Raw genomic sequence first — 21,027 nt, forward strand, 5'->3', positions numbered from 1 at the left:
ATTCAGCGACCAGACTTAAACCACAACGCAAAAGAGCGCCACTACCAGACCTAAAGAATGATGACACTTCTCACGACAATGAGGGTAGTAGTGTTAGTTCTGCATTTGCTAACCATGCGTTGCAAGCAAAGCCCATGAGCCCATAAAGCGAATGCACAATTAGATAAAGGCTCTTTCCCATTACTGACGTCATGAAGAGTGTGGCGATGGCACTGTTTCATTTTGATGATTGGGTTTCCCTGGCGAAGTTAGCACCAGCATCAGGTTTTCGGAAATGCCACGGCGACAATGGACTATTTGCAAGGAGGATTTTGATACTCCCATTCAACTCAACTACTTGTGAGGACTAATTATAAAGCTTAACTACTACCTAACCTTCCTTTGCTGTTTTCTTAAACTACCGCCCAATTATTTCCGTTATATTCGTATCTAGTCAAGCTCAGATGTCTGCCACAATATAAAAGTAATTATGAAGGCAGTGAATAATATATTTTAATATTCAGACTCATCTTTGAAAAGACGCTATGTATTGATTTGGTGGGCTTCAGGCTTAAAACCGCGGTTTGCGTTATGAGAAAGCTATATTGAGTTGACCCTGCGCAAATTAAGACAAAGTGTTCAAGTGTTCCACGTTTGCTGAAAATAACACTCGGAGCTTAAGTTGGATAATCTGTATGCCACGTGTTAAACTAATAAATTAGCCACAGACGTATTTCCAAATGGTTCGTCGTCCTTTTGCAGCATCTCTGACATCTGCAGTCCGGAGTGACAAAAGTTTATCTCCCCTATAAAAATATATATACTAGCGGCGACTAATGGAAGTGGGTGCTATAAAAGCCACCTCCATCGCGATCTCGCTGAATAAATATTTATGAAGGTGACAATGCTCCCCAACAGAGCCATTGCATGCATTGTCTAATGCCTACTTCGTATTGTACCGTTGTTCATTGCCTATCCCTATATAAAAAAGCGTTTGCAGTGTCTGCCAGTGCGTTTCAGCGCACTGGGTGTCACTGGAAACGCTGTACGGTGTGGCCCAGTGTACTACAGTGGAACACACTGTACAGCATGGCCAGTGCTGCCCAGCGCGCAGAAGTGCACTGAACCTAGGCAGAGTCTTAAAGCACATTGGGAGGCACTGGTCACGCTGTACAGTCTCTACCGCACACTGAGAACATTAGAGGCACAATGGAAGAAGCTAGGCGCGTACAATGCACTTTCTGTAAGACATCATATGTAATCACGAGATGTCAAGCGTAAAATTTACCGACCAAGATGGTATTCTCATCTACGTGCTACACTTATATAGATTTAGTTTTAGTTAGACGATCAATGTATGGGCGACTACGCTGAAGCAATCAAATGTCAAGGGCACGCGTCAGGGGCGCCGCCAGAATTTAGCTGGGGGGAGGGGCACCAACGACAATGATGTTTCTGCAGGGCGGCAGGAAGGCACAGAATATATGCGTCGTGTTTTGACTATGCGTGCTCTTGGGAAGGAAAGATGGGGGAGGGAGGGGGGAGGGGCTTGCTATAATTTAGGGAAAAAAGGCTCCAGCCAACCTACAGATGCCCTCCTGGCATGGATGCACTTTGCTTGCAGTTTGATTGAGTTTCTTCAATGCATTTCATAAACGGCAGCGATAGAACTGATAATTCGCAACACAGCATGACAATAGTATCAGTCTGACAATCAAGACTAACCTACTCTAGCAATCAGTCGTTCCGGCTCGTACCGCAGAAAGCCGCACGTCCCTGGAAGCATTTATCCGCTGCAACGCCCGATCTCAGTTTTTTAGCCTCTGATGCGCGTAGTCGAAGGTTAAAATATAACCACTTATGGGCCATTTATTATGTAAACTACATTTTAATGGTTATTAAACGACAACTGAATACCTATGATCTTCACAGCGACCATGGCACACGAAGTACGGCCCTAAGCCTAATGGTCGTTTCGGCTATAGTGAACTGTTGTGGTTGTCGCACGCGGAAAGTAAACGAGGATGAGATAAAATACTCCCAAACTATCAAAGGACAAAAATCTACAGTGATCAGTGAGCAGTTCAGATGGACGCTGTTTTCTACATATGTGTGAACAACCACATAGCGAGACACTAGATTTCGCCCCGCCGCGGTGGTCTAGTGGCTACGGTACTCGGCTGCAGACCCTCAGGTCGCGGGCTAGAATCCCGGCTGTGGCGGCTGCATTTCTGATGGAGGCGGAAATGTTGTAGGCCCGCGGGCTCAGTGTTGGGTGCACGGTAAAGAACCCCAGGTAGTCGAAATTCTCTGAGCCCTCCACTACGGCATCTCTGATAATTGTATGGTGGTTTTGGGACGTTAAACCCCACATAACAATCAATCAAACACCAGATTGCCGTAACACATTCGCAGCTATACGCTCACAAACTTTGCGGCAAAACATGCCCGATTATTGTGATCCAAGGCAACCAGCAAAAAATAAGCTAACAATCACCTGTTAGTTTGGCGCTGACATGAAGAGAGGACACAACGCGTATGTAAGCGACAAAATCAAAATATTGGTGACCTGAAACAATTTTAGGATGAAGGAAAATTTCTTTATTCTCGTCTTTCAAGTGTGGTGTAGTCGGTAGCGGTCAGGCTCAGGATGTACGTGTGATGTGCTGAGGTAGTGAGTTTTATTCTGGCTCCCCACTTTTTTCATTTTTTTGTTTTTGATTTCTTTCGCTGCGCGCGTGTTTTAGCCTTACTTACGATGTGCGCATGACCAAAATTGAAAAAAAAACACTTTAAACGCCAGATTTCGGCCGATACTGGGTGTCCCAGTGTGCAGCGCCATCGTGCCTCGAGTAGCGTGACAGTGTCCCAGTGTCAGCGCTACTCTGGTCCAGTTATCAGGTATGGCCCTGGGCCAGTGCCACTAGCTTTTGCGATAGGGATGCCTTCGCATCTTGCCAATTTCATTGCATTTCGTATCTTTGCCAGATGCCTATAGTATTTGGCTAATGGCTATCGCATTTCGTGTTTTTGGATTAGCGTGTGAGATGCGAAAGAAGTCACCCTAGTTAGAATGTCTTCTCTAGAGATGCTGTCACTTATGGGTCGTCAACCTTTTTGTGTCCACAAACAAAAAAAAATCGGAGTGTTGGAGTCCCAGACGACACTAACTTTCTCATTGACTGTTGAGGTCGATTTTCGTAGCAGCGTTTTTAAAAACACAACTTTGCCGCAGAGAGGAAAATGAGGCTAGTAATTTCCGAATGCTTTCTTTTAGGTGTCGGATTTTTTCAATATAGAGAGTAGGTAATAGGCGCACAGTCATCATACCGAAACTGTTTAGTATCCCTAGCCCACCTTCTATCCTAAACGCTTGTGGAGCCATAAAATGAAAACTGAGATACGGTCACTGACTTTGTCGAGGTGAAAAAACACAGGGACGTTTTGGGATTCATACGGGGTCCCTAAAACAAAGAGATGACTCTGGACCCATACAGGTGTGTTGGGATGTGCGTGCGAAAGCTCCTCAGTCCTCCACTGTGTGTGCTGTGGGGATGAACAAACAATGTGGACACTGGCGCATGAAAAATAATTTGTCATCGTGGTTACCTTGGCATGCGTGGAAGAACAAGAAGAGTGGCATGCAGATACGAAGCCAGGTGAAGAGGGTGGAGTGCCATGCAGTTGGCAAGGTAGTGGTCATGCAGGAGGAAGCAAAAGGAAGGCGGTTTGCCAGCATCACGGTCGTAGTGGTCTGCCCCGAGAGCCTGGTCGAGGTAAAGAGTTGGAGTGGCATTTTTCGCTTGACCTCAAGCTTCGATGGTTCGCGGAGCCAACGGGAAACTACCACAGCCACCAGGTCCACCATTGAACGTAAGCCTAAGGGCTTAGCTGCAGGTGGACGCTGGTCCACGCGTCCGAGTAGAAGGCTGCATGGCTTCGTCGGCCCTGTCTTTGGCACATACCTTATCCGCCATGCCTACATTTGAGCGTAGCCCTGCTCTTCGCCAAATCTCTGTAGTCCCGACATTCTCACATTAAACTTTCTCTATGTAGACAAGCCCCACACAAACTTCATGCATTCACCGGCGACACGCTCTTGTGGCAGGACTCAGCTTGTGCGTTGTTTTTCGAGGTTTTCGCCGTGTTGCATTTCACTGTGTCCCTGTATACCATCCTTGTTGTGTGTTTATTTTTGTGCGTTATTTTCATACAGCCAGGCGAACAGAAAACAGCCTCGTCATTTTTACTAAGAGCGTTGCTATCGCCCACGATGCGTGCTCTCAACGTTCTATTTAATTAAAAAAACTCATTACAACTACTTCCTAGTTCACACAAAGAAACCGTATGAGTCCCGAACCCTCCCTGCGTTTCTTCAGCTTGACTGAGTTCGTCACCGCATCTACATCCTTATCATAATGCCAGAGTGCACGAACATTCAGTGCACTGTTGACTGCATATGAAACAGAATTATATAGGCGGTGTATGTACATTTCTAGAGGTACCTTACAGTAAAGCGGTAATGTTAGACTTTTGGTTTCGGAAAAGAAGCGAAATGTGTGTTGACCGACGTTGCGGAATTGGCTGGCAGACTGCGTGAAACTTGAGCCAGCGTTGGCCTTCGCATAGGTGTGATGATCTGTATATCATTTACGCTACTCAACAAAGAAATGCGAAAAGGCTGTATTTGTCAGAAGATTACTGCAATACGCACATGCCTGAGCACATCCGCAAGTCTGTGGGTGGTAAGATCGAAAACGATATTATTTTCTCCTGCCTTGGCCACCTCTCGCAGAACACGCCGAGGGTCCGCCGTTTCTTCAAGTGGCCGCAGTGAAACTATTGAAGGCTGGACACCAGGCCTGTGCAGCTGCAGTAGCCCACGAAGCCGAACCAGCGCTGCAAGTAAAGGAAGGTGGATGCATTGCAATATGATGATTGATTGATTGATATGTGGGGTTTAACGTCCCAAAACCACTATATGATTATGAGAGACGCCGTAGTGGAGGGCTCCGGAAATTTAGACCACCTGGGGTTCTTTAACGTGCACCCAAATCTGAGCACACGGGCCTACAACATTTCCGCCTCCATCGGAAATGCAGCCGCCGCAGCCGGGATTTGAACCCGCGCCCTGCGGGTCAGCAGCCGAGTACCTTAGCCACTAGACCACCGCGGCGGGGCATTGCAATATGATGCGCGCAGACATGATTCTCAATACATAATTTGGCATTGAAAAGGAGAAGTTGTACCTTCGGTCTACTATCGTGTTCCGCCTTCTTATGCAACAAAAATGGAGGATCGATTGTGCTTGCGTGCGATTGAAGTGAATATCCCCAGCTATAATAAGGGAGGTATAATAAGATCAAATTCTACAGTCAAAACTAGACCGCAGAAATTTCGCACACAATTCACTTGCGATATTTTCAGAAAATTCTTAGTCCGTACGTTTCAATGCACTGGAAATGATGCGAAAACGGCCCCTTCAAAAACTTGATCAGCATGACGTAGCTTCTGATTTCAAATGGAACTTTCTTTTACGACAAGGTACTTCACCGCGATAACAACACTTCTACCTGTTGTTTAGGCATTGCAATTGGGATGTTCAAGCAGCACATTTTGAAAAATATTATCCTCAAGATAGACAATTTAACGTAAATTTACACAGCTTAACAATACTACAGAACTTCTTAGATCAGTGTATTCACTTGAGCAAGATTACTACAGCCAGGTAGTCGTTTTACGAAAGACTTTTCAGTCGATGTTCATTGGAAGTCAGCTATTCCATTGGTGTTCATTCGAAACTTTCAAGAAAGACTCATTTAAGTATCCCAGATTTAGCTTCTTTATCTTTTATGGTGTATTGCTGAGCAGGATGGTCGTCAAGGAGATGATAATACTATTGCTGCTTTTATTTTTTGTCACAATAGCAACCCAACACCAAGTGGACCTTCCGAACCAAGTGCTGCCACTCTGGCTCTTCATGTCATGTGCTTAGTGCATACTGACAAGAAAGCGCAGATATTGAATATACATACGTCTCCTCTTTCATTGATTAAAGAGTAAAGACAGTAAGAACTGCAATGCCTCTGCGTAAAGCAGTATGGAGAGAAGTCTTGTAAATACCGGGTTAGTGTTCTGATATGTAGGCATAACCAAGAGTGGGCACGGGAAAGTCACCTGCGACACCATGGCTCAATTCCGCTTCGTGCGACTTTTTTACTTCGTGCAGGCTCTGGTCCGTTTCGCCACTTGTCCGAGCTGCCACGTGTTACGCACCGTCTATCTGATGCCTACGGATCAACAGTCAAATCAGCCGGTGCACAGCGACAGCGGTGAAACGCCATACCATCTGATGACTTTCAACGATTATCCGCAAGACGCATCACTCCACTTGACCCGGACAGCCGCATCGACAAAGCAACCAGTTTCAGCGCAAGCTATAACCAGGCTCGGTGCTTCGCATCGCTTCAGTGGGCACGGGAAAGTCACCTGCGACACCATGGCTCAATTCCGCTTCGTGCGACTTTTTTACTTCGTGCAGGTTAGTAACAAATGTTCCCTGTTTGCTAAGCGCACTAGCAACAGATGTACTTTGCTTTTCCCGTGCCCCCACGCACTGTGTACCGCATATGATGAATATGTTCATGTACTTTCTAAGCTGTTGTGTTGCGGAGATATTGAAAGCAACCCCGGTCCCGATGAATGGCAAAAAGAAGTGCTAACGATGTTAAAAGAACTAAAGGCTGAGACGGGTAGGCTAGCCCAGGGCCAAGTGGATATCTCGGCTAATGTCGCGACGGCGCAGAAGTCTTTCGAAGAAGGGTTTGTCGCAATGAATACGCGGATATTGAAAATCGAGGCCCAATGTGACAAAATTGATGACGTAAAAGAGCGGCTCATTCTAGCAGAAGAGGCCGTGAAAACCTTCGAACAAACAAGCACTGTCATGAGTTCACGCCTTGACGTCATTGAAGACAGGGCGCGTCGTGATAACCTAATCTTTCATGGTATCCCGGACGCTAAGGAATCGTGGATACAAACTGAGGAAAAAATTGTAAGCCTTCTGATGCAACACGTCGACCCGAACATAACTGATGATGTAATTGAGCGTGCGCATAGGTTAGGTGGCAGCTACCAAGAAAACAGGTGTAGACCTGTCATTGTCAAGTTTAGTCGTTTTAAGCTTCGGCAACAAGTTCTTTTTAAGCGAGCAACGTTTAAAGGTATTAATGTTTCCGTCACAGAAGACTTTTCAATAGCCACACGAGTTGCACGGAAAAAACTATTTGAGTTTGCAAACTCATTGCCACAGTCACCAGCTTTCTCAGTTCGCCATGACAAGTTGTATGTAGGTAACACTTGCTACATTTATGACCGTGCTACTGATAGTATACTAAAGAAGGCAACTAGTAAGATTACAACTCCCGTTCCAAACGACAGTGTCACCCAAGATAAGCCTTCGGGTAGTCGCAATGGACCCGCCTTTAGTACTCGTAACCGCAAAATGAATGCGAATTCTACTCACTTCAGTCGTCCTCACAAGTAACAATTAGCCGGAGGTAGGAATGATGACGTGACTGCTCTTTTCAATGTCCCTGTTCTTTTTTCCAACATAAGGAGCATTATGAAACACAGGATTCAGCTTAATTCTATTATTTCCTCAATGGAGGCAAAATTAGTAATATTAACCGAGACATGGCTCAACTCAACGGTGGAAAATACAGAAATTTTCCAGACTGACGTCACATATGATGTGTATCGGTGCGATAGAGAAGATAGACAGGGTGGTGGTGTATTGATAGCCGTATCGCATACAATTTCCTCTTTTCAAGTAGAAGTTGTGTCCTCTCTGGAAACAGTCTGGGTTGGTATTTCAAGTAAGCACACAAAGATTATATTAGGCGTATGCTATCGTCCCCCAAACTATACATCGTCATTCGTCGATCAATTGCATGACGTTCTCAGCTATGTCGTCACTCGGTATCCTTCGTCACCAATTTTTCTTTTTGGTGACATGAATTTTCCTAACATTACCTGGCACGCTGGTGTTCCTCTACTCGACCCCTTTTCAACACAATCCCAACAGTTCCTAGATTTTTGTAATTGTTTCAACTTTACCCAGGTTGTAACGAAACCAACAAGGGTAACTAATGAATCGTCTAATACATTAGACCTAGTTTTGTCAACTCATCCAGACTTCATATCCCCAATTATCTATCTTCCTGGTCTGAGCGACCATTTGGTGTTACATTTCGACATCACCATGTCTTTTTCACGTGGAACTGAAAAAGACAAGTACATCCGGGACTACCGCAATGCAGATTTTGACGCCATTAACCAAGATATGTGCGCGTACTTAGACACATTTTGTTGCAATTTTGAAGAGAGAAGTGTACAAGAGAACTGGGACCTTTTCAAAAACTTAGTTACTAATGTCACCAATGCGCACATTCCCCTTCGACGCATACGGAACAACACAAAAAGACCGTGGTATAACACGCATCTAAAACGTTTGTCTAATAGAAAAAAGCGCTATTTCCGCACAGCCAAGTTGCAAAATACTAGTGACTGCTGGGTAGCGTATCAAAATGCTGAGGCAGAATACGTGGAAGCTGTGCGTGCTGCTAAGAATCGTTTCCAAACGCATACGTTGCCTGAATTGTTATCAAGGAACCCCCGGCAATTTTGGAACGTTATCAATTCTAGCCAAAATGCGGATTTATCAATTAACGATGACTCTGGTGAGCCGCTACCACCATCTGAATGTGCCGCGTTATTTAACAATATTTTTTCAGCCAATTTCTCGGGAAATACTGCTGCGCCTGTTGACGCAGTTGTGTGCCGTGACTACCGCTCAATGTTTCCTATCATTTTTGATTCTGCAGGAATTTTGAAGTTAATTGACACCTTAAAAACATCCTCATCATGTGGGACTGACGGTATCAACTCAAAATTTCTCAAACAAACAAGCGCATATTCGTCTCTCTTCTTGTGTAAGATTTTCCAGCAGTCACTTGACCAAGCAACTTTGCCGCTGGACTGGAAGGTCGGTAAGGTTGTGCCGATACACAAGTCTGGTGATAAACACTCCGCTCTTAACTATCGGCCCATTTCACTAACAAGCATTCCGTGTAAACTAATGGAACATGTACTGCATTCACATATTGCGAAACTTTTAGAATCGAATTCATTTTTTACATCGGCCCAACACGGTTTTAGGCGTACGTTTTCCTGTGAAACCCAGTTGCTTCTTTTCACTCATCACCTGCATACCATTCTTGATAAACAATCTCTAATTGACTGCATTTTCCTGGATTTTGCAAAAGCATTTGAAAAAGTCAATCACGCTTTACTAATGCATAAGCTCTCCTCTCTCAACCTTGACTCGAATGTACTGGCATGGCTCAACTACTTTCTAACAAACCGTCTTCAGTACGTCACTGTTAACGGTCATGACTCGCCGGAAATAAGTGTAACATCGGGTGTCCCGCAAGGCTCAGTTCTGGGACCTCTGCTGTTTTTAATATATATTAATGATCTCCCTGACTGCGTTTCTTCATCCGTTCATTTATATGCCGATGACTGTGTGCTTTACAGGGAAATACGTACCGATGATGATAGGAACATCTTGCAGACAGACTTAAATAACATTAGGAATTGGTGCGATAAATGGCTTATGAAATTAAATCCCAAAAAATGCAAGCTAATGACAGTCTCCCGCCAGCCTAATAACTCCTCAACATACAAACTGGGTGATGTTTATCTTGACCAAGTGTCGTCATACCGGTACTTAGGCGTCACCATTTCTTTCAATCTAACATGGAATGCCCATATTAACGTCATCACGAACAATGCTAACCGTACATTGGGATACATACGTCGAAATTTCAGCAACGCCCCACTTTCCTTGAAGATGCTTCTTTATAAAACCCTCGTGCGCTCGAAATTGGAGTACGCTGCTGCAATCTGGAACCCTCACCACGAAAACTTGATTAGGCACCTTGAGCTAATTCAAAATAACGCTGCACGTTTTATTCTATCGGATTATCACCGTACATCAAGCGTAACAGCAATGAAGCACCACTTGTCACTGCCACCTCTATCACTGCGTCGCAAGTACTTCCGCCTTTGCCTTTTCCATAAGACCTACCATCATCCATCACTGCGTAATGAGCTCATTACGCCTCCCACATATCACTCCTCTCGGATCGACCATGAACACAAGGTTAAAGGTACTTTTTGCTACACAAACACATTTTCTTGCTCCTTCATACCGGTCACATCAAACGATTGGAATCGGCTACCAGGTGACATCGTTTCCATCTCTGATCACTCCCTCTTTCGTCATTCTTTATCAGCTCACCTATTTCGCGATAGCTCTCCTTAGTCATCCGATCTATTCCCCTCCTTACGAAGTTCTGTCTCCACGTGTCAAGATGCCAGCGTTTTCCAGTGGATTCTTGATTTTTTGTGCGTGCGTGTCATTTCCCTTACTTTTACACTTTTTTGCTAGTACTGTATAATTTTACTACATTCACTATTTGCTCATTGTGATTTCCTTAGTTTTACGTTTCACTTTTGTTGCGCCTCATTGAGTAGAGGTTTTTTTTTTTTTTTTTTTTTTTTTTGTTCATGTATAAAATAGCACGTATATTTTTCATGTTGTAACCCACTCCCCTCTGTAAAGCTTCGGCGATTGAGGGTAACAAAATAAAAATAAATAAATTCGTGTACAAAAGTGCATTACCACGCAATTTTTTAATATTATTACCTACGGTGTAATGTGCGAGCGCCACGATATATTGAGAGGCGCCGGAGGTTTCGTACAAATGGTGTCCTTTAGCATGCACTCACATCGGACAGCACACAGGTATTTAGCATTTCACTTTGACTGAAAGCCATGATTCATCCCACGGTCAACAACTGAGCACACTAACCACTTCACGAGCGTGGCAGATACATACCACTTTCTATCGGATAGAGCGCTGTAAGATCAAAAATATCTGAGTTTTCGCACTGCTCTCAATGAAATGCACTGCTGGAAGAAGAAGAGCATGTTTGCCAATAGTTGAAGTAACACTTGAAGTAGCCGCACTTCACGCAATGACACGTGAGGTAACAGCAACGTTATGCTTACCATCTGGTTTCTCGTAGATGACAGTAAAATGTTTCCAGCCTTGAGCCTTAACGAGATCACACAGAGCACGACCAAGCTCCTCAGCAGGCGGTGTCATGGTCAACGACAGCGTATCTATTGGCAAGGCACGCTCGTGTTCTTCTTGTCTGTGCAAGTACACGTGTGGCACCCGATGCCTGGCGCACGCATGCCGCACTAGTAGCGAAGTCTCCGCTTCCTGGGAACCAAGCACTGCCAAGACGCCCTCCTCCAGGAGGCCGCACACTGTTCCGAAAAATTAAACGTTTACATAATCCACGTTATACTATAAACGACTATTGTAGCTTAGAAAGCGCTCAAATGCGGCCGTCCTATAAATATAAGAAAACAAAATTAGGGAAAAAGTTTGAATGAACTATCTCTAAGGAAGAACGATCTTGGCCTTTTAAAAAAATTATCCGGGACACTAAGTGACAAATGGATGAATTCGGAAATTCCTTCAGTTCTTTCTGCGAACTTACTTTTGCACCACTTATGATTTGTGTCCACTCTGGCGTCAAGCTGTGTGACAGGTAACTATTAGAGGTATTAATTATAGATTCAACAGTATGGCACGAAGCAAACTCGAGGTCTACAAAAAACAAATTCCGAAAATTTCCTGTCGTCTCGCTAACGATCCAGCATGACACAGAGAAAGCTTGTCGAGCAACATGTATTCTGAGAGCACTGCATGTACCCGTTGGATTGTGTGCACACACTTAGCATGCATTCGTCACTCATCACTGCCCTTAATATCTACGGTAGTCCGTAAAATCGAGCAACTTCGACACATTGAAATCTACAGACTGCTAATCAGAACTGTTCATTGGCGGGTCTCTGTTATTGTTCAAATTGTGCTTGTCGGAGACAAAGTAGTGAAGTCACCTGCCTTTGTTGGCGCTCCATTTGCGTCTCTTTCCAAAAACTAGAACCTTACTTCGTATTCGCTTTATTTTAGCAGCCCCCTTCATCACTTATAGATACGTGTCTAAAGGCCGGTGTTGTCGTTTCGCTATCCCTTTGCTGGCAGCACAAACGAATTTGTCTTTACATGGCTTTGTTCTGAGGCGACTAGTTGGTGCTTGCTAAAAATCATGATGTAGTACGGAAATAAAAAACATACATTCAAATTTTGTGTGGTACTGTATGCCCGTTTCGCCGTCTTGTGCTGCATCATGTATATAAGCCCTTCGACGAAGTGGATGTTCACGGGCAGCACACTGGCACCTTCCTCCGAATCTACGGTGGCAAATAATATCTTCAGTTATTATAAAATATCATCATCAAACGCCGGAAGAAGAAGAAAGAAGGCTGCTGCCTGGAGCGAGCGCGCGCTACTTCACTTCTTCCAATAAACCATATTCGTTCGAAGCAGTCCCTGGTCTCGATCGTCTTAATAATGGTGCCGTGAACCAGGATACTACCTCTTCGCCGGCAAGAAAGGTCAAGCTGCCACGGAGCAGCAGAGAAGAAAACGGCGGAGGAGCAGAGGATCGACCTGGATCGAGCGACGAGACCACGGTGGACAGTACGAGCATCAGAACGAACGATTGACAAGTAAGGAGTCATTGTTAACCGCATCAATATGAGCAAAGAAGTTATAACGAAGAAAAGGAAAGCGCTTCGCGCCCAGATCACGCGACTGATGAACGCAGCCGAGCAGCAAATTAATGATGGAGCTAACCGGGAGCAGCTGCTTACAACGCAAGCGCAGATTAAAGCAATAAGCGACAATCTCAAGAGTGCGAACGAGCAAATGGAAAAGTTTCTAATAGAAGACAACGCCGAAGCTGAATTCGAAAGCGTCATAGACTACGACATGAAATTAACGACGATCTTATCTGCAATAGAAGTGAGACTTCGACCGCCTGAACAATCGGATTCAACCGATAGGACAAGGCAGGTGACGCCCTCAAGTACGGGACAAGAAGCAACGGAACTAGTTAAGCTACGAAAGCTCGAAATGATAAAGTTTGGAGGAAAAACTTTGGAGTGGAACCGTTTTTGGTCTCAGTACGAGTCGGCAGTTCACCTGAGACCGAACATGAGCAAGGGACAGAAGTTCAATTACTTGTTAGCATTACTAACCGGAAAAGCTGCGGCTGCTATTGAAGGACTTCAGTAATCGGCAGAGGAAAATTATGATAACGCAATCAAAATACTGCAAAAAACGTTAGGCAATCGAAAACATTCCATTGAAATGCACATGAATGAGCTATTGAGTTTGGAGAAACTGAGGTCTGTTCAAGATACCGATGACTTAAATAGGCTAGTACAGAGAGTGCAAGTTAACATATTAGCACTCAAGTCACTAAAAGTAGAAACTGGGAGCTATGCGCCGATGTTATTACCGGTATTGAAAAGAGCTATTCCACCAGAATTATCAGTGCAGTTCAAGTCAAAAGAGGCTATGAGAAACAGCTCAGCTTCAGAAAACGGCGAGCAAAACAACGCAACGGGAAAGGCGTGCGAGGAAAAGCGGGACAGGCTTATGTTATTCTTAAGAGAGCAAGCGGCTTTTCGTGAAGAAACACAACGTGAACAAGAGAGGATAACTGCAAAACCAAGAGAGAACCGTGGACAGATGCGCACAACTTCAAGCTTCTATATCTCAGCGGACAGAATATGCTTATTCTGCAAGCAGAAATCCCACGCAACCGAAAACTGTCGTAGGAGCATTCCAATGAATGAAAAGAAAGCTATGCTTACCGAAAATAGAGCATGCTTCAGATGCACGCGACCAAACCACACTGCACGCATTTGCAAGGCCCAAGTAAAATGCAAGCAATGCAAGGGACGACATGCCACGTCAGTATGTAGAACGGTGATGCAGAAAACAAGGGCAGAGCTGGTCTCAACAGCGCAAGCCGAAGCGACGACGTCTACGCTACAAGCAACCGAAAATATCAAGCATAAGTTTGTGCTTTTGCAGACGGCTGTAGCGTGCGTAGAAGGAGAAACATGTGGCCGACATTGCCGTTTGTTATTAGACAGCGGAAGTCAACGTTCATTTACTGAAGCGAGATTAGCGAAAGAAATAGGTGCGAAGGTGTTGCGACAGGAAAGGCTGACGATTGGTTCATTTGGAGGAGACGAAAAGGTCAAACTAATGAACGTGGTGCAAGTGACTGTAGGATCACGAGAAACAAGCACGTTAACAGTGATTGAAGCGTTACAAGTCGACGTCATCTCGCACAGTTGTATACCCACTCCAACTAAGAAACTCAGCGAGAAAATGAAACTGCTAAATATGCAAGTGGCTGATCACTGAACCAAGACGACTGCAACAAATTCTGTACAACTACTGATCGGCTCAGACTATTATTGGGAATTCTTTACTGGTAGAACTCAAAGAATCGAGGACAGACTGATGGCTGTAGAAACTATACTGGGATGGGTACTGCAAGGGCCGTCAGAACAAAGCAAGACAAAACTAACACATAATCAAGCAGTCATGGTTCTGAAGGTCGAAGCTGCGAAGACAGAACTCCAGCAAGAGCAACAGAACTTCTGGAGCCTGGAGTCAACGGGGATCACAATAAATAGTTTGCATAACACCGGAAAAGAAGTGGTCGAAGAATTCGAGCGCAAGATCGTACAACAAAACGGTCGCTATCAAGTCAGCTTGCCATGGAAACAGGACGTAAACTTGAAAAGCAACAAGGAAATTGAGATAAAAAGACTACAGCAACTGACTAAAAGGCTGCAAAAATATGAAGATATGCTGTATCGCTACGACAAAGCTATATCAGAGTACATGGCATTAGGAGTCGCAGAGGAGGTCCAAGAGCCATCAGAACAGCCAAATGCACTTTGCTACTACATGCCACATCATGCGATCATTAGAGAAGACTGAGCCACAACAAAGGTTCGAGTAGTGTTTGACGCCTCATCACATTCTAGAAAAGGCATGTCTCTAAACGAGAACCTAGAGGCAGGACCCAATTTGAATGAGGACATGCTATCGCTGCTCATTAATTTCCGAAAAGAAAAGGTGGCGTTAGTTGGAGATGTTGAAAAGGCATTTCTACAAATCTCTATACAAGAAGAGGATAGAGATGCAATGAGATTTCTGTGGTGGAAGCATGACGCTGAAGGAAGGTTAACGAATGAAGTGCAAACATGGCGCATGACAAGAGTAACGTTCGGAACAACACCAAGCACATTTATACTGGCAGCTACAATTAAACACCATTTGAAACAAGCGGAAGATCAGTTTCCTGATACGACAAGGACACTGCAGAAAGCGATCTACGTGGATGATGTCATTTTGGGAGCAGCAACGCTTGATGAAGCAGTTAAGTTGTACAAAGAGGCAAAGCAAGTGTTCAGAGAAGGAGCGATGAATTCGAGAAAATGGACATCCAATGAAAAGCGATTGAACAGGATAATTGATGAAGATGAAGGAGACGATTCTCACGTGGATATTCGATCTAGAGGATTTACAATGCTTCTGGGCTTGATACAGAAAGGACGATTGCAGTGCAGCCAAGAATTTAACAAACCCGTATTAGTAATTTCAAAGGATGAGCATTTCACGGAACTGCTGATACGTCACGTGCATAAAATGGTATCACACGGAGGAGTTCAAGTGACGCTAGCGCAACTTCGAACTAAGTTCTGGATATTGCAGGGTAGACAAGCAGTGAAAAGAGTTCTACACAAATGTGTCGTCTGCAAGAGGCATAACTCCAGACCGGCGACACAAGACATACCTCCACTTCCAGCAGACAGAGTCATTGAAGCAGAGCCATTCAAAGTTACGGGAGTTGACTTCACAGGACCTCTTTACGCAAAGGACAAGTACCAGATTGTGAAGCAATATGTACTGATATTCACCTGCGTGGTAACAAGAGGAGTAAACTTGGAAGTTACCAACGATTTGTCATCGTCGAGTTTTCTACAAGCATTCCGACGAATTACAGCTCGACGGGGAATACCAGCCGTAATATACTCGGACAACGCCAAAACATTTATAAAAGCTGGAAAGGAAATCAACAGAATGCTGGAAACAATTAACAACGAGGTCTTAAAGAATTACTGCAGTGGCCAACAAATTAAATGGAAAACAATAGCCGAGTGCGCGCCATGGTGGGGAGGAATTTACGAGAGCCTCATAAGAAGCTTGAAGACGTCGATGCGAAAAATAATATCGAAAAGCACAGCTTCGGTAGAGGAGCTACGCACTATTGTAGCAGAAGTTGAAGGAACACTCAACAATCGACCATTGACTTACGTATATGGAGAGCCTGACGAGCCAATGCCACTAACGCCGGCAGACATCATAGGTGGACGGCGACAGCTTCAAGGCGGACAAAAAGGACTATACAACGGTGACATTGAAGACGCATGGCAACGCAGATGCAAACTCGTGCGCACTTGATGGAAAAGATGGCATCAAGAATATATCAAGGAAATAGGAGCTACGGTCAAAGCCAAGACACGGCAAGCAAAACCACTCTCACAGGGTGACATAGTGTTGGTTGAGGACAAGGCTCCAAGAACATTTTGGAAAATGTGCCGGATTGAAAAGCTCTACCCTGGGCGAGACGGAATATCAAGAGCTTGTCTCCTTCGCACAGGCAAAAAAGAGCTTCTAAGAAGATCGGTGAACCACATATACCCAATGGAAGGTTGTTTCAAATAGCCCGCGAGAGCTTATCACATTTCAACTTGGGCGGGCGGGAACCTATAAAATATCATCATCAAACGCCGGAAGAAGAAGAAAGAAGGCTGCTGCCTGGAGCGAGCGCGTGCTACTTCACTTCTTCCAATAAACCGTATTCGTTCGAAGCAGTCCCTGGTCTCGATCGTCTTAATAGTTATGATGCTGTGGCGCTCTTTCTCGGGCGATTTTGCTATTTTGACTTGACCTGCAGAGCTCCCTTCTCAATTGATTTATGGGGTCGTTGGTTAGGTGATGGTCGGTAAAGCGCAGTCACATGCTTGACTTCAATGGGCAAAAATGGCTGCGTCAAATATTGTTCAGTATTATTGCTTCTGTCACAAGATGACGCGTGCTGAAATCTCAGTCCTCGAGAGAAATTCACCTATGGGTATTTGGTGGACGCCACATGATTTCTTTTTCGGTACATTGAGCGTGCCGCTAAGCAATGGCATGGTACGGCAGACCGCTACGTTCAAGTGACATGCACTTCAGATTCATTTTGAAATTGCTTAGAATACTACTTGAAAATACCTATTTTCTCTTAGATCTCATTATTATTGTGTCAAAACACGGAAAAACGAGGCCTTACGCATAGACTTCTTTCCCTTATTCATTAACGCGGGTCTCATAGTGGCAGACTTGGTGCCTTAGGTTGTATACGAGGGACTATTGGTCAGGTGCCAGCTCATAATTAGTTCACGTGCTACGTGATGCCACATAGGCTCATGAAGAGTGTGCCGCACTCGCCGTCATGGCTACTGATGGCGCTGACTTACACTCTCACGTTTAAATTCAAATATATACCCAATGAAGTGGTTGGGACGATAGCCACAGTGGTAGCTCAGTGGTAGGGCATCGAACGCGTTATTCAAAGGTCCCAGGTTCGGTTTCTGCCCATTGCAAGTTATGTTTTCACCCACTTTTCTGTCTTCACGTTCACATTACAATTCGGACTCATGACTTTCCCTATACTTTTTTTGGCATTATTATCTGTAAGCTCACAAAACCAAGTGTAATTGTGTGAGTGTTCGTTTTCATTCAATAATATATGCGAGAACGCTAGTACTCCACCAGCCACCACAATCACTTTCGCTTTCTTGTCGAAACATAGCACGAGCTTACTAGACAGATTCAGCAGATTTAGACAGGTTCACTAGCCGTACGGACGCAGCCTGTCATTACAAATAGCTCGCAGGCTCCGACCGTACGGGTGCTCAGGACGCCCAGCTAAAACAATTAGGCACCCATTGGCAGTCGACGTACCGAGGCAACACTCAGATAAATAATATATTCAGATATTAGGAAACTCTGGTTTCCTTCGTGCTTCGTCACATGCATGAACGTTCCAACAGCTGCAAAAACTGATGTCTCATCAGTGAGCATAATCAGTTACGTTCAATGAGGAAGCATTCTGAAACAAATAATGGAGACTTCAGGAGTGACGCGCCGTTTGCGTAGTGCCGATTGGAACCTGCAACTACACTGAGGGGTCTTCTGAAGCCGTCGATGATTGCTGTCGTTGGTCACTGTAGCGATGTTCAATTCAACTGAAAATATTGCGTAGACAGAACCATCATCGTACATGCGCGCTTATCTTGGCTTCGAAGATTGATTGGGTTGGCTGATTTTTTTTAAAGCCTTCCAAAGAGAAAGAACTTACCGAGCCCGTCTAAAAAATGACCCACTTCTGCAGTTTCCTTCAAGGTTTCGGTTCCAGTTCATGCCATTCTGGAAACTTGAGTGGACGAGGCGGTTTTTTTGAATTTTTCTTTATATGAGGTCGTCTTCAGCTGCATCAAAAACGCTCAATATATCCGATTTTATTGCTTTATACTTTCTTGACTCTCGTTTTTACGTTTCTTTGTTATTGTTGTTTTTTTTGTTTCCTCTGACGTTAGGCTCTAATTTCTTTAGCACATCTCCCCAAGTCAAAGCTCTCGACAGAAGACTCGCACTCTTTATCATCTCAGGCTTTTCCATTAAAGAAAGCCCAGCATCTTCAGATGGCACAGCGTCTCTCTAAAAGCCACCTTGCACACGTGTCACTCTGGCACGAAAACTAGACGTTACAATGGGACGTAGATATGAGGTTCTCCAGTGGCGATATATTTTTTCTACCACCAATTTCTACTTCTGAATGTAACTTGCCAAAATATCTTCTAGAGCATTGTGTCTCAGGTCACCTTTTGGGCGTTCCATACTGGCGAATCCCACCACTGCCACCAATTTAACGGCTGCTCAACACACACAATAAATTTACAGTTGAGACACTTTTTTAATGTGGCCGCCAAAAACACCAGCTTTGATGATGATAATGATGCCTCAATCATTGGTCATACCCAATCAGGGGGATTGGTCAAGTTTTGGCTGTGTGAATTGTTAGGCCTTTTAAGTAATAAATATTCCTACCATACACAAAAAAGAACATACTTGAACATAAAATGAGTCCAATAAATAATTTTGCTAATGAGACCATTGTAGTCTATATTTTGAATACCTTCTACTTACCTCTTCCTCCACTTAATGGCCCACTAGCATTCACTTTTACCTGTAACAATATTAAGCAATCTACGTGTGTCTTGATAATGACAAATTTTTCGCCACAGAGTGTATATCTTCGTTATTTTTAATTAGTTGTCCTTAATCCGCCACAAAATATTCGCCACACTGCCATAATGCTTTCTTAGCACCCACAATCTCGTCATACAGAAAATCGATGGTATTTTACAAAAGACGTTTCCGCAGTTATCGCAGTTCTTTCCAGAACCTCTAAGGATTACAACAAATGGTAAGTGACAATTACATATAATTGGCATCCTATGCATTATGAATTACAACACAGAGGCGGAATATTTCTTTTTTTTCTTTTTTATACACCAGCCTATTGATGGCCAAAGTCTTTAGAGGGACCCTAAAAACTAACAATAAATTATTTTATATAGATAATCTGTGCTGTTAAACTTCATTGGGATTAGTTTCACTGTCGTAAGCTAATTAGTAGAGGAGGTAATCAATGCTGAAGTTTCATATTTGAATCTCGGGCCGAAATTGCAGCGCATTATATAAAAATGAATTTTTCGTGTTTTTTTCTACGTTGGTTGCATGAATTTTTTTTGAAAACTTTCTATGCAAAATCCATGGCACGCACAGGTAACAAACAGCTTTCATTTTATAGGTTAGAGGCTACGTAGGCCCCAGTAAAACAATTAGCAGGAGCATTAAAACAGCGAAAACAATCTCATGCATCGGCAAAATCGGATGTATGCATTAAGGGACAAGGGAGGCAATGCCATAACCAATATGAAGAGGATAATTGAGGTGGCGGACGAGTTCATCAGTAAAGAAGCCAAAACAACAAGGATGATATTGTAAGGAGCAACATTGGTCCAGTGTTATCGACATGCTACCAGTAATGACAGCGGAAGTAAGGAAAGCCCTGGAAAGAATGCAAAAATGCAAAACCGCTGATGAGGGTAAGGTAACAACGGGCCAACTGAAAGATGGCGGAAAAAACATGTTAGAAAAACAGGCCACCTTGTATACGAAGTGTCTCTAGACGGGAAGGGTACCAGAATCTGGGAACAACCCCAACACCATTTCGATTCATCAAAAAGGAGACGTCAAAGGCTTGAAACTCTACAGGCCGATAAGCTGACTGCCCATTCTCTACAAACCATTCACGAAACATTAGCTAATATAAATCAAGCGGCATTACAGCTCAATCAACGAAAAGACTAAGCAGCATTTATTAGAGGCTACTCAACGATCTACCATATTAGTACTATCAACCAGGTAATAGAGAAACACGCTGAATACAACCAACCCTTTTACATAGCTTTCACTGATCACGAGAAGGAGTTTCACTCACTCGAGCGCAAGAAGCACCCGGATTGTACTACCCACGACAAAAAAATGATGACATCTGAGCTGCCGATGCAACAAGGCGTTCCCACGTTGCTCAGTCCCCACAAGAGTTCTGAGCAGTATTGTCAGTATCCATGTGTAGCCCACTCCGTGACCCACTCTGCCCGCAACGCAACAGTCAACCGCGCCCACCAGTGTTGTAGAATTTCACCGGACTGCTTTTTCGGCCTTAAAGATTTAGTGAGATTGTGAAAGTCTGTCGGTTCGTGAAACTGTAAATTTGCGCATTATTTTTTATAATTTTTTTTGAATTTGTTGTAGTTTGTAATTAGTGCCATCTTTCGGGGGGAGGGGAATCATT

The 21,027-nt window shown here is 44.1% G+C and overlaps 1 protein-coding gene across 1 annotated transcript in view; it reads right to left on the minus strand.

Annotated features, from left to right (window-relative positions):
• LOC142817386 (glutamate receptor ionotropic, kainate 2-like) overlaps positions 1–11,276 on the minus strand; it is a 79,679-nt gene extending 68,403 nt beyond the window's left edge. Inside the window, exons 1-2 of the mRNA XM_075894412.1 lie at positions 11,117–11,276; positions 4,694–4,878 (exon numbers count right to left, since the gene is read on the minus strand). Coding sequence (XP_075750527.1) covers positions 4,694–4,878; positions 11,117–11,213 — 282 coding nt within the window. The 5' untranslated portion in view covers positions 11,214–11,276. The remainder of the gene's footprint in view (positions 1–4,693; positions 4,879–11,116) is intronic.
• Between the last annotated feature and the right edge of the window lie 9,751 nt (positions 11,277–21,027).

The sequence above is a fragment of the Rhipicephalus microplus genome, chromosome 5, assembly GCF_043290135.1.
Source record: "Rhipicephalus microplus isolate Deutch F79 chromosome 5, USDA_Rmic, whole genome shotgun sequence".
NCBI classification, from domain to species: domain Eukaryota; kingdom Metazoa; phylum Arthropoda; class Arachnida; order Ixodida; family Ixodidae; genus Rhipicephalus; species Rhipicephalus microplus.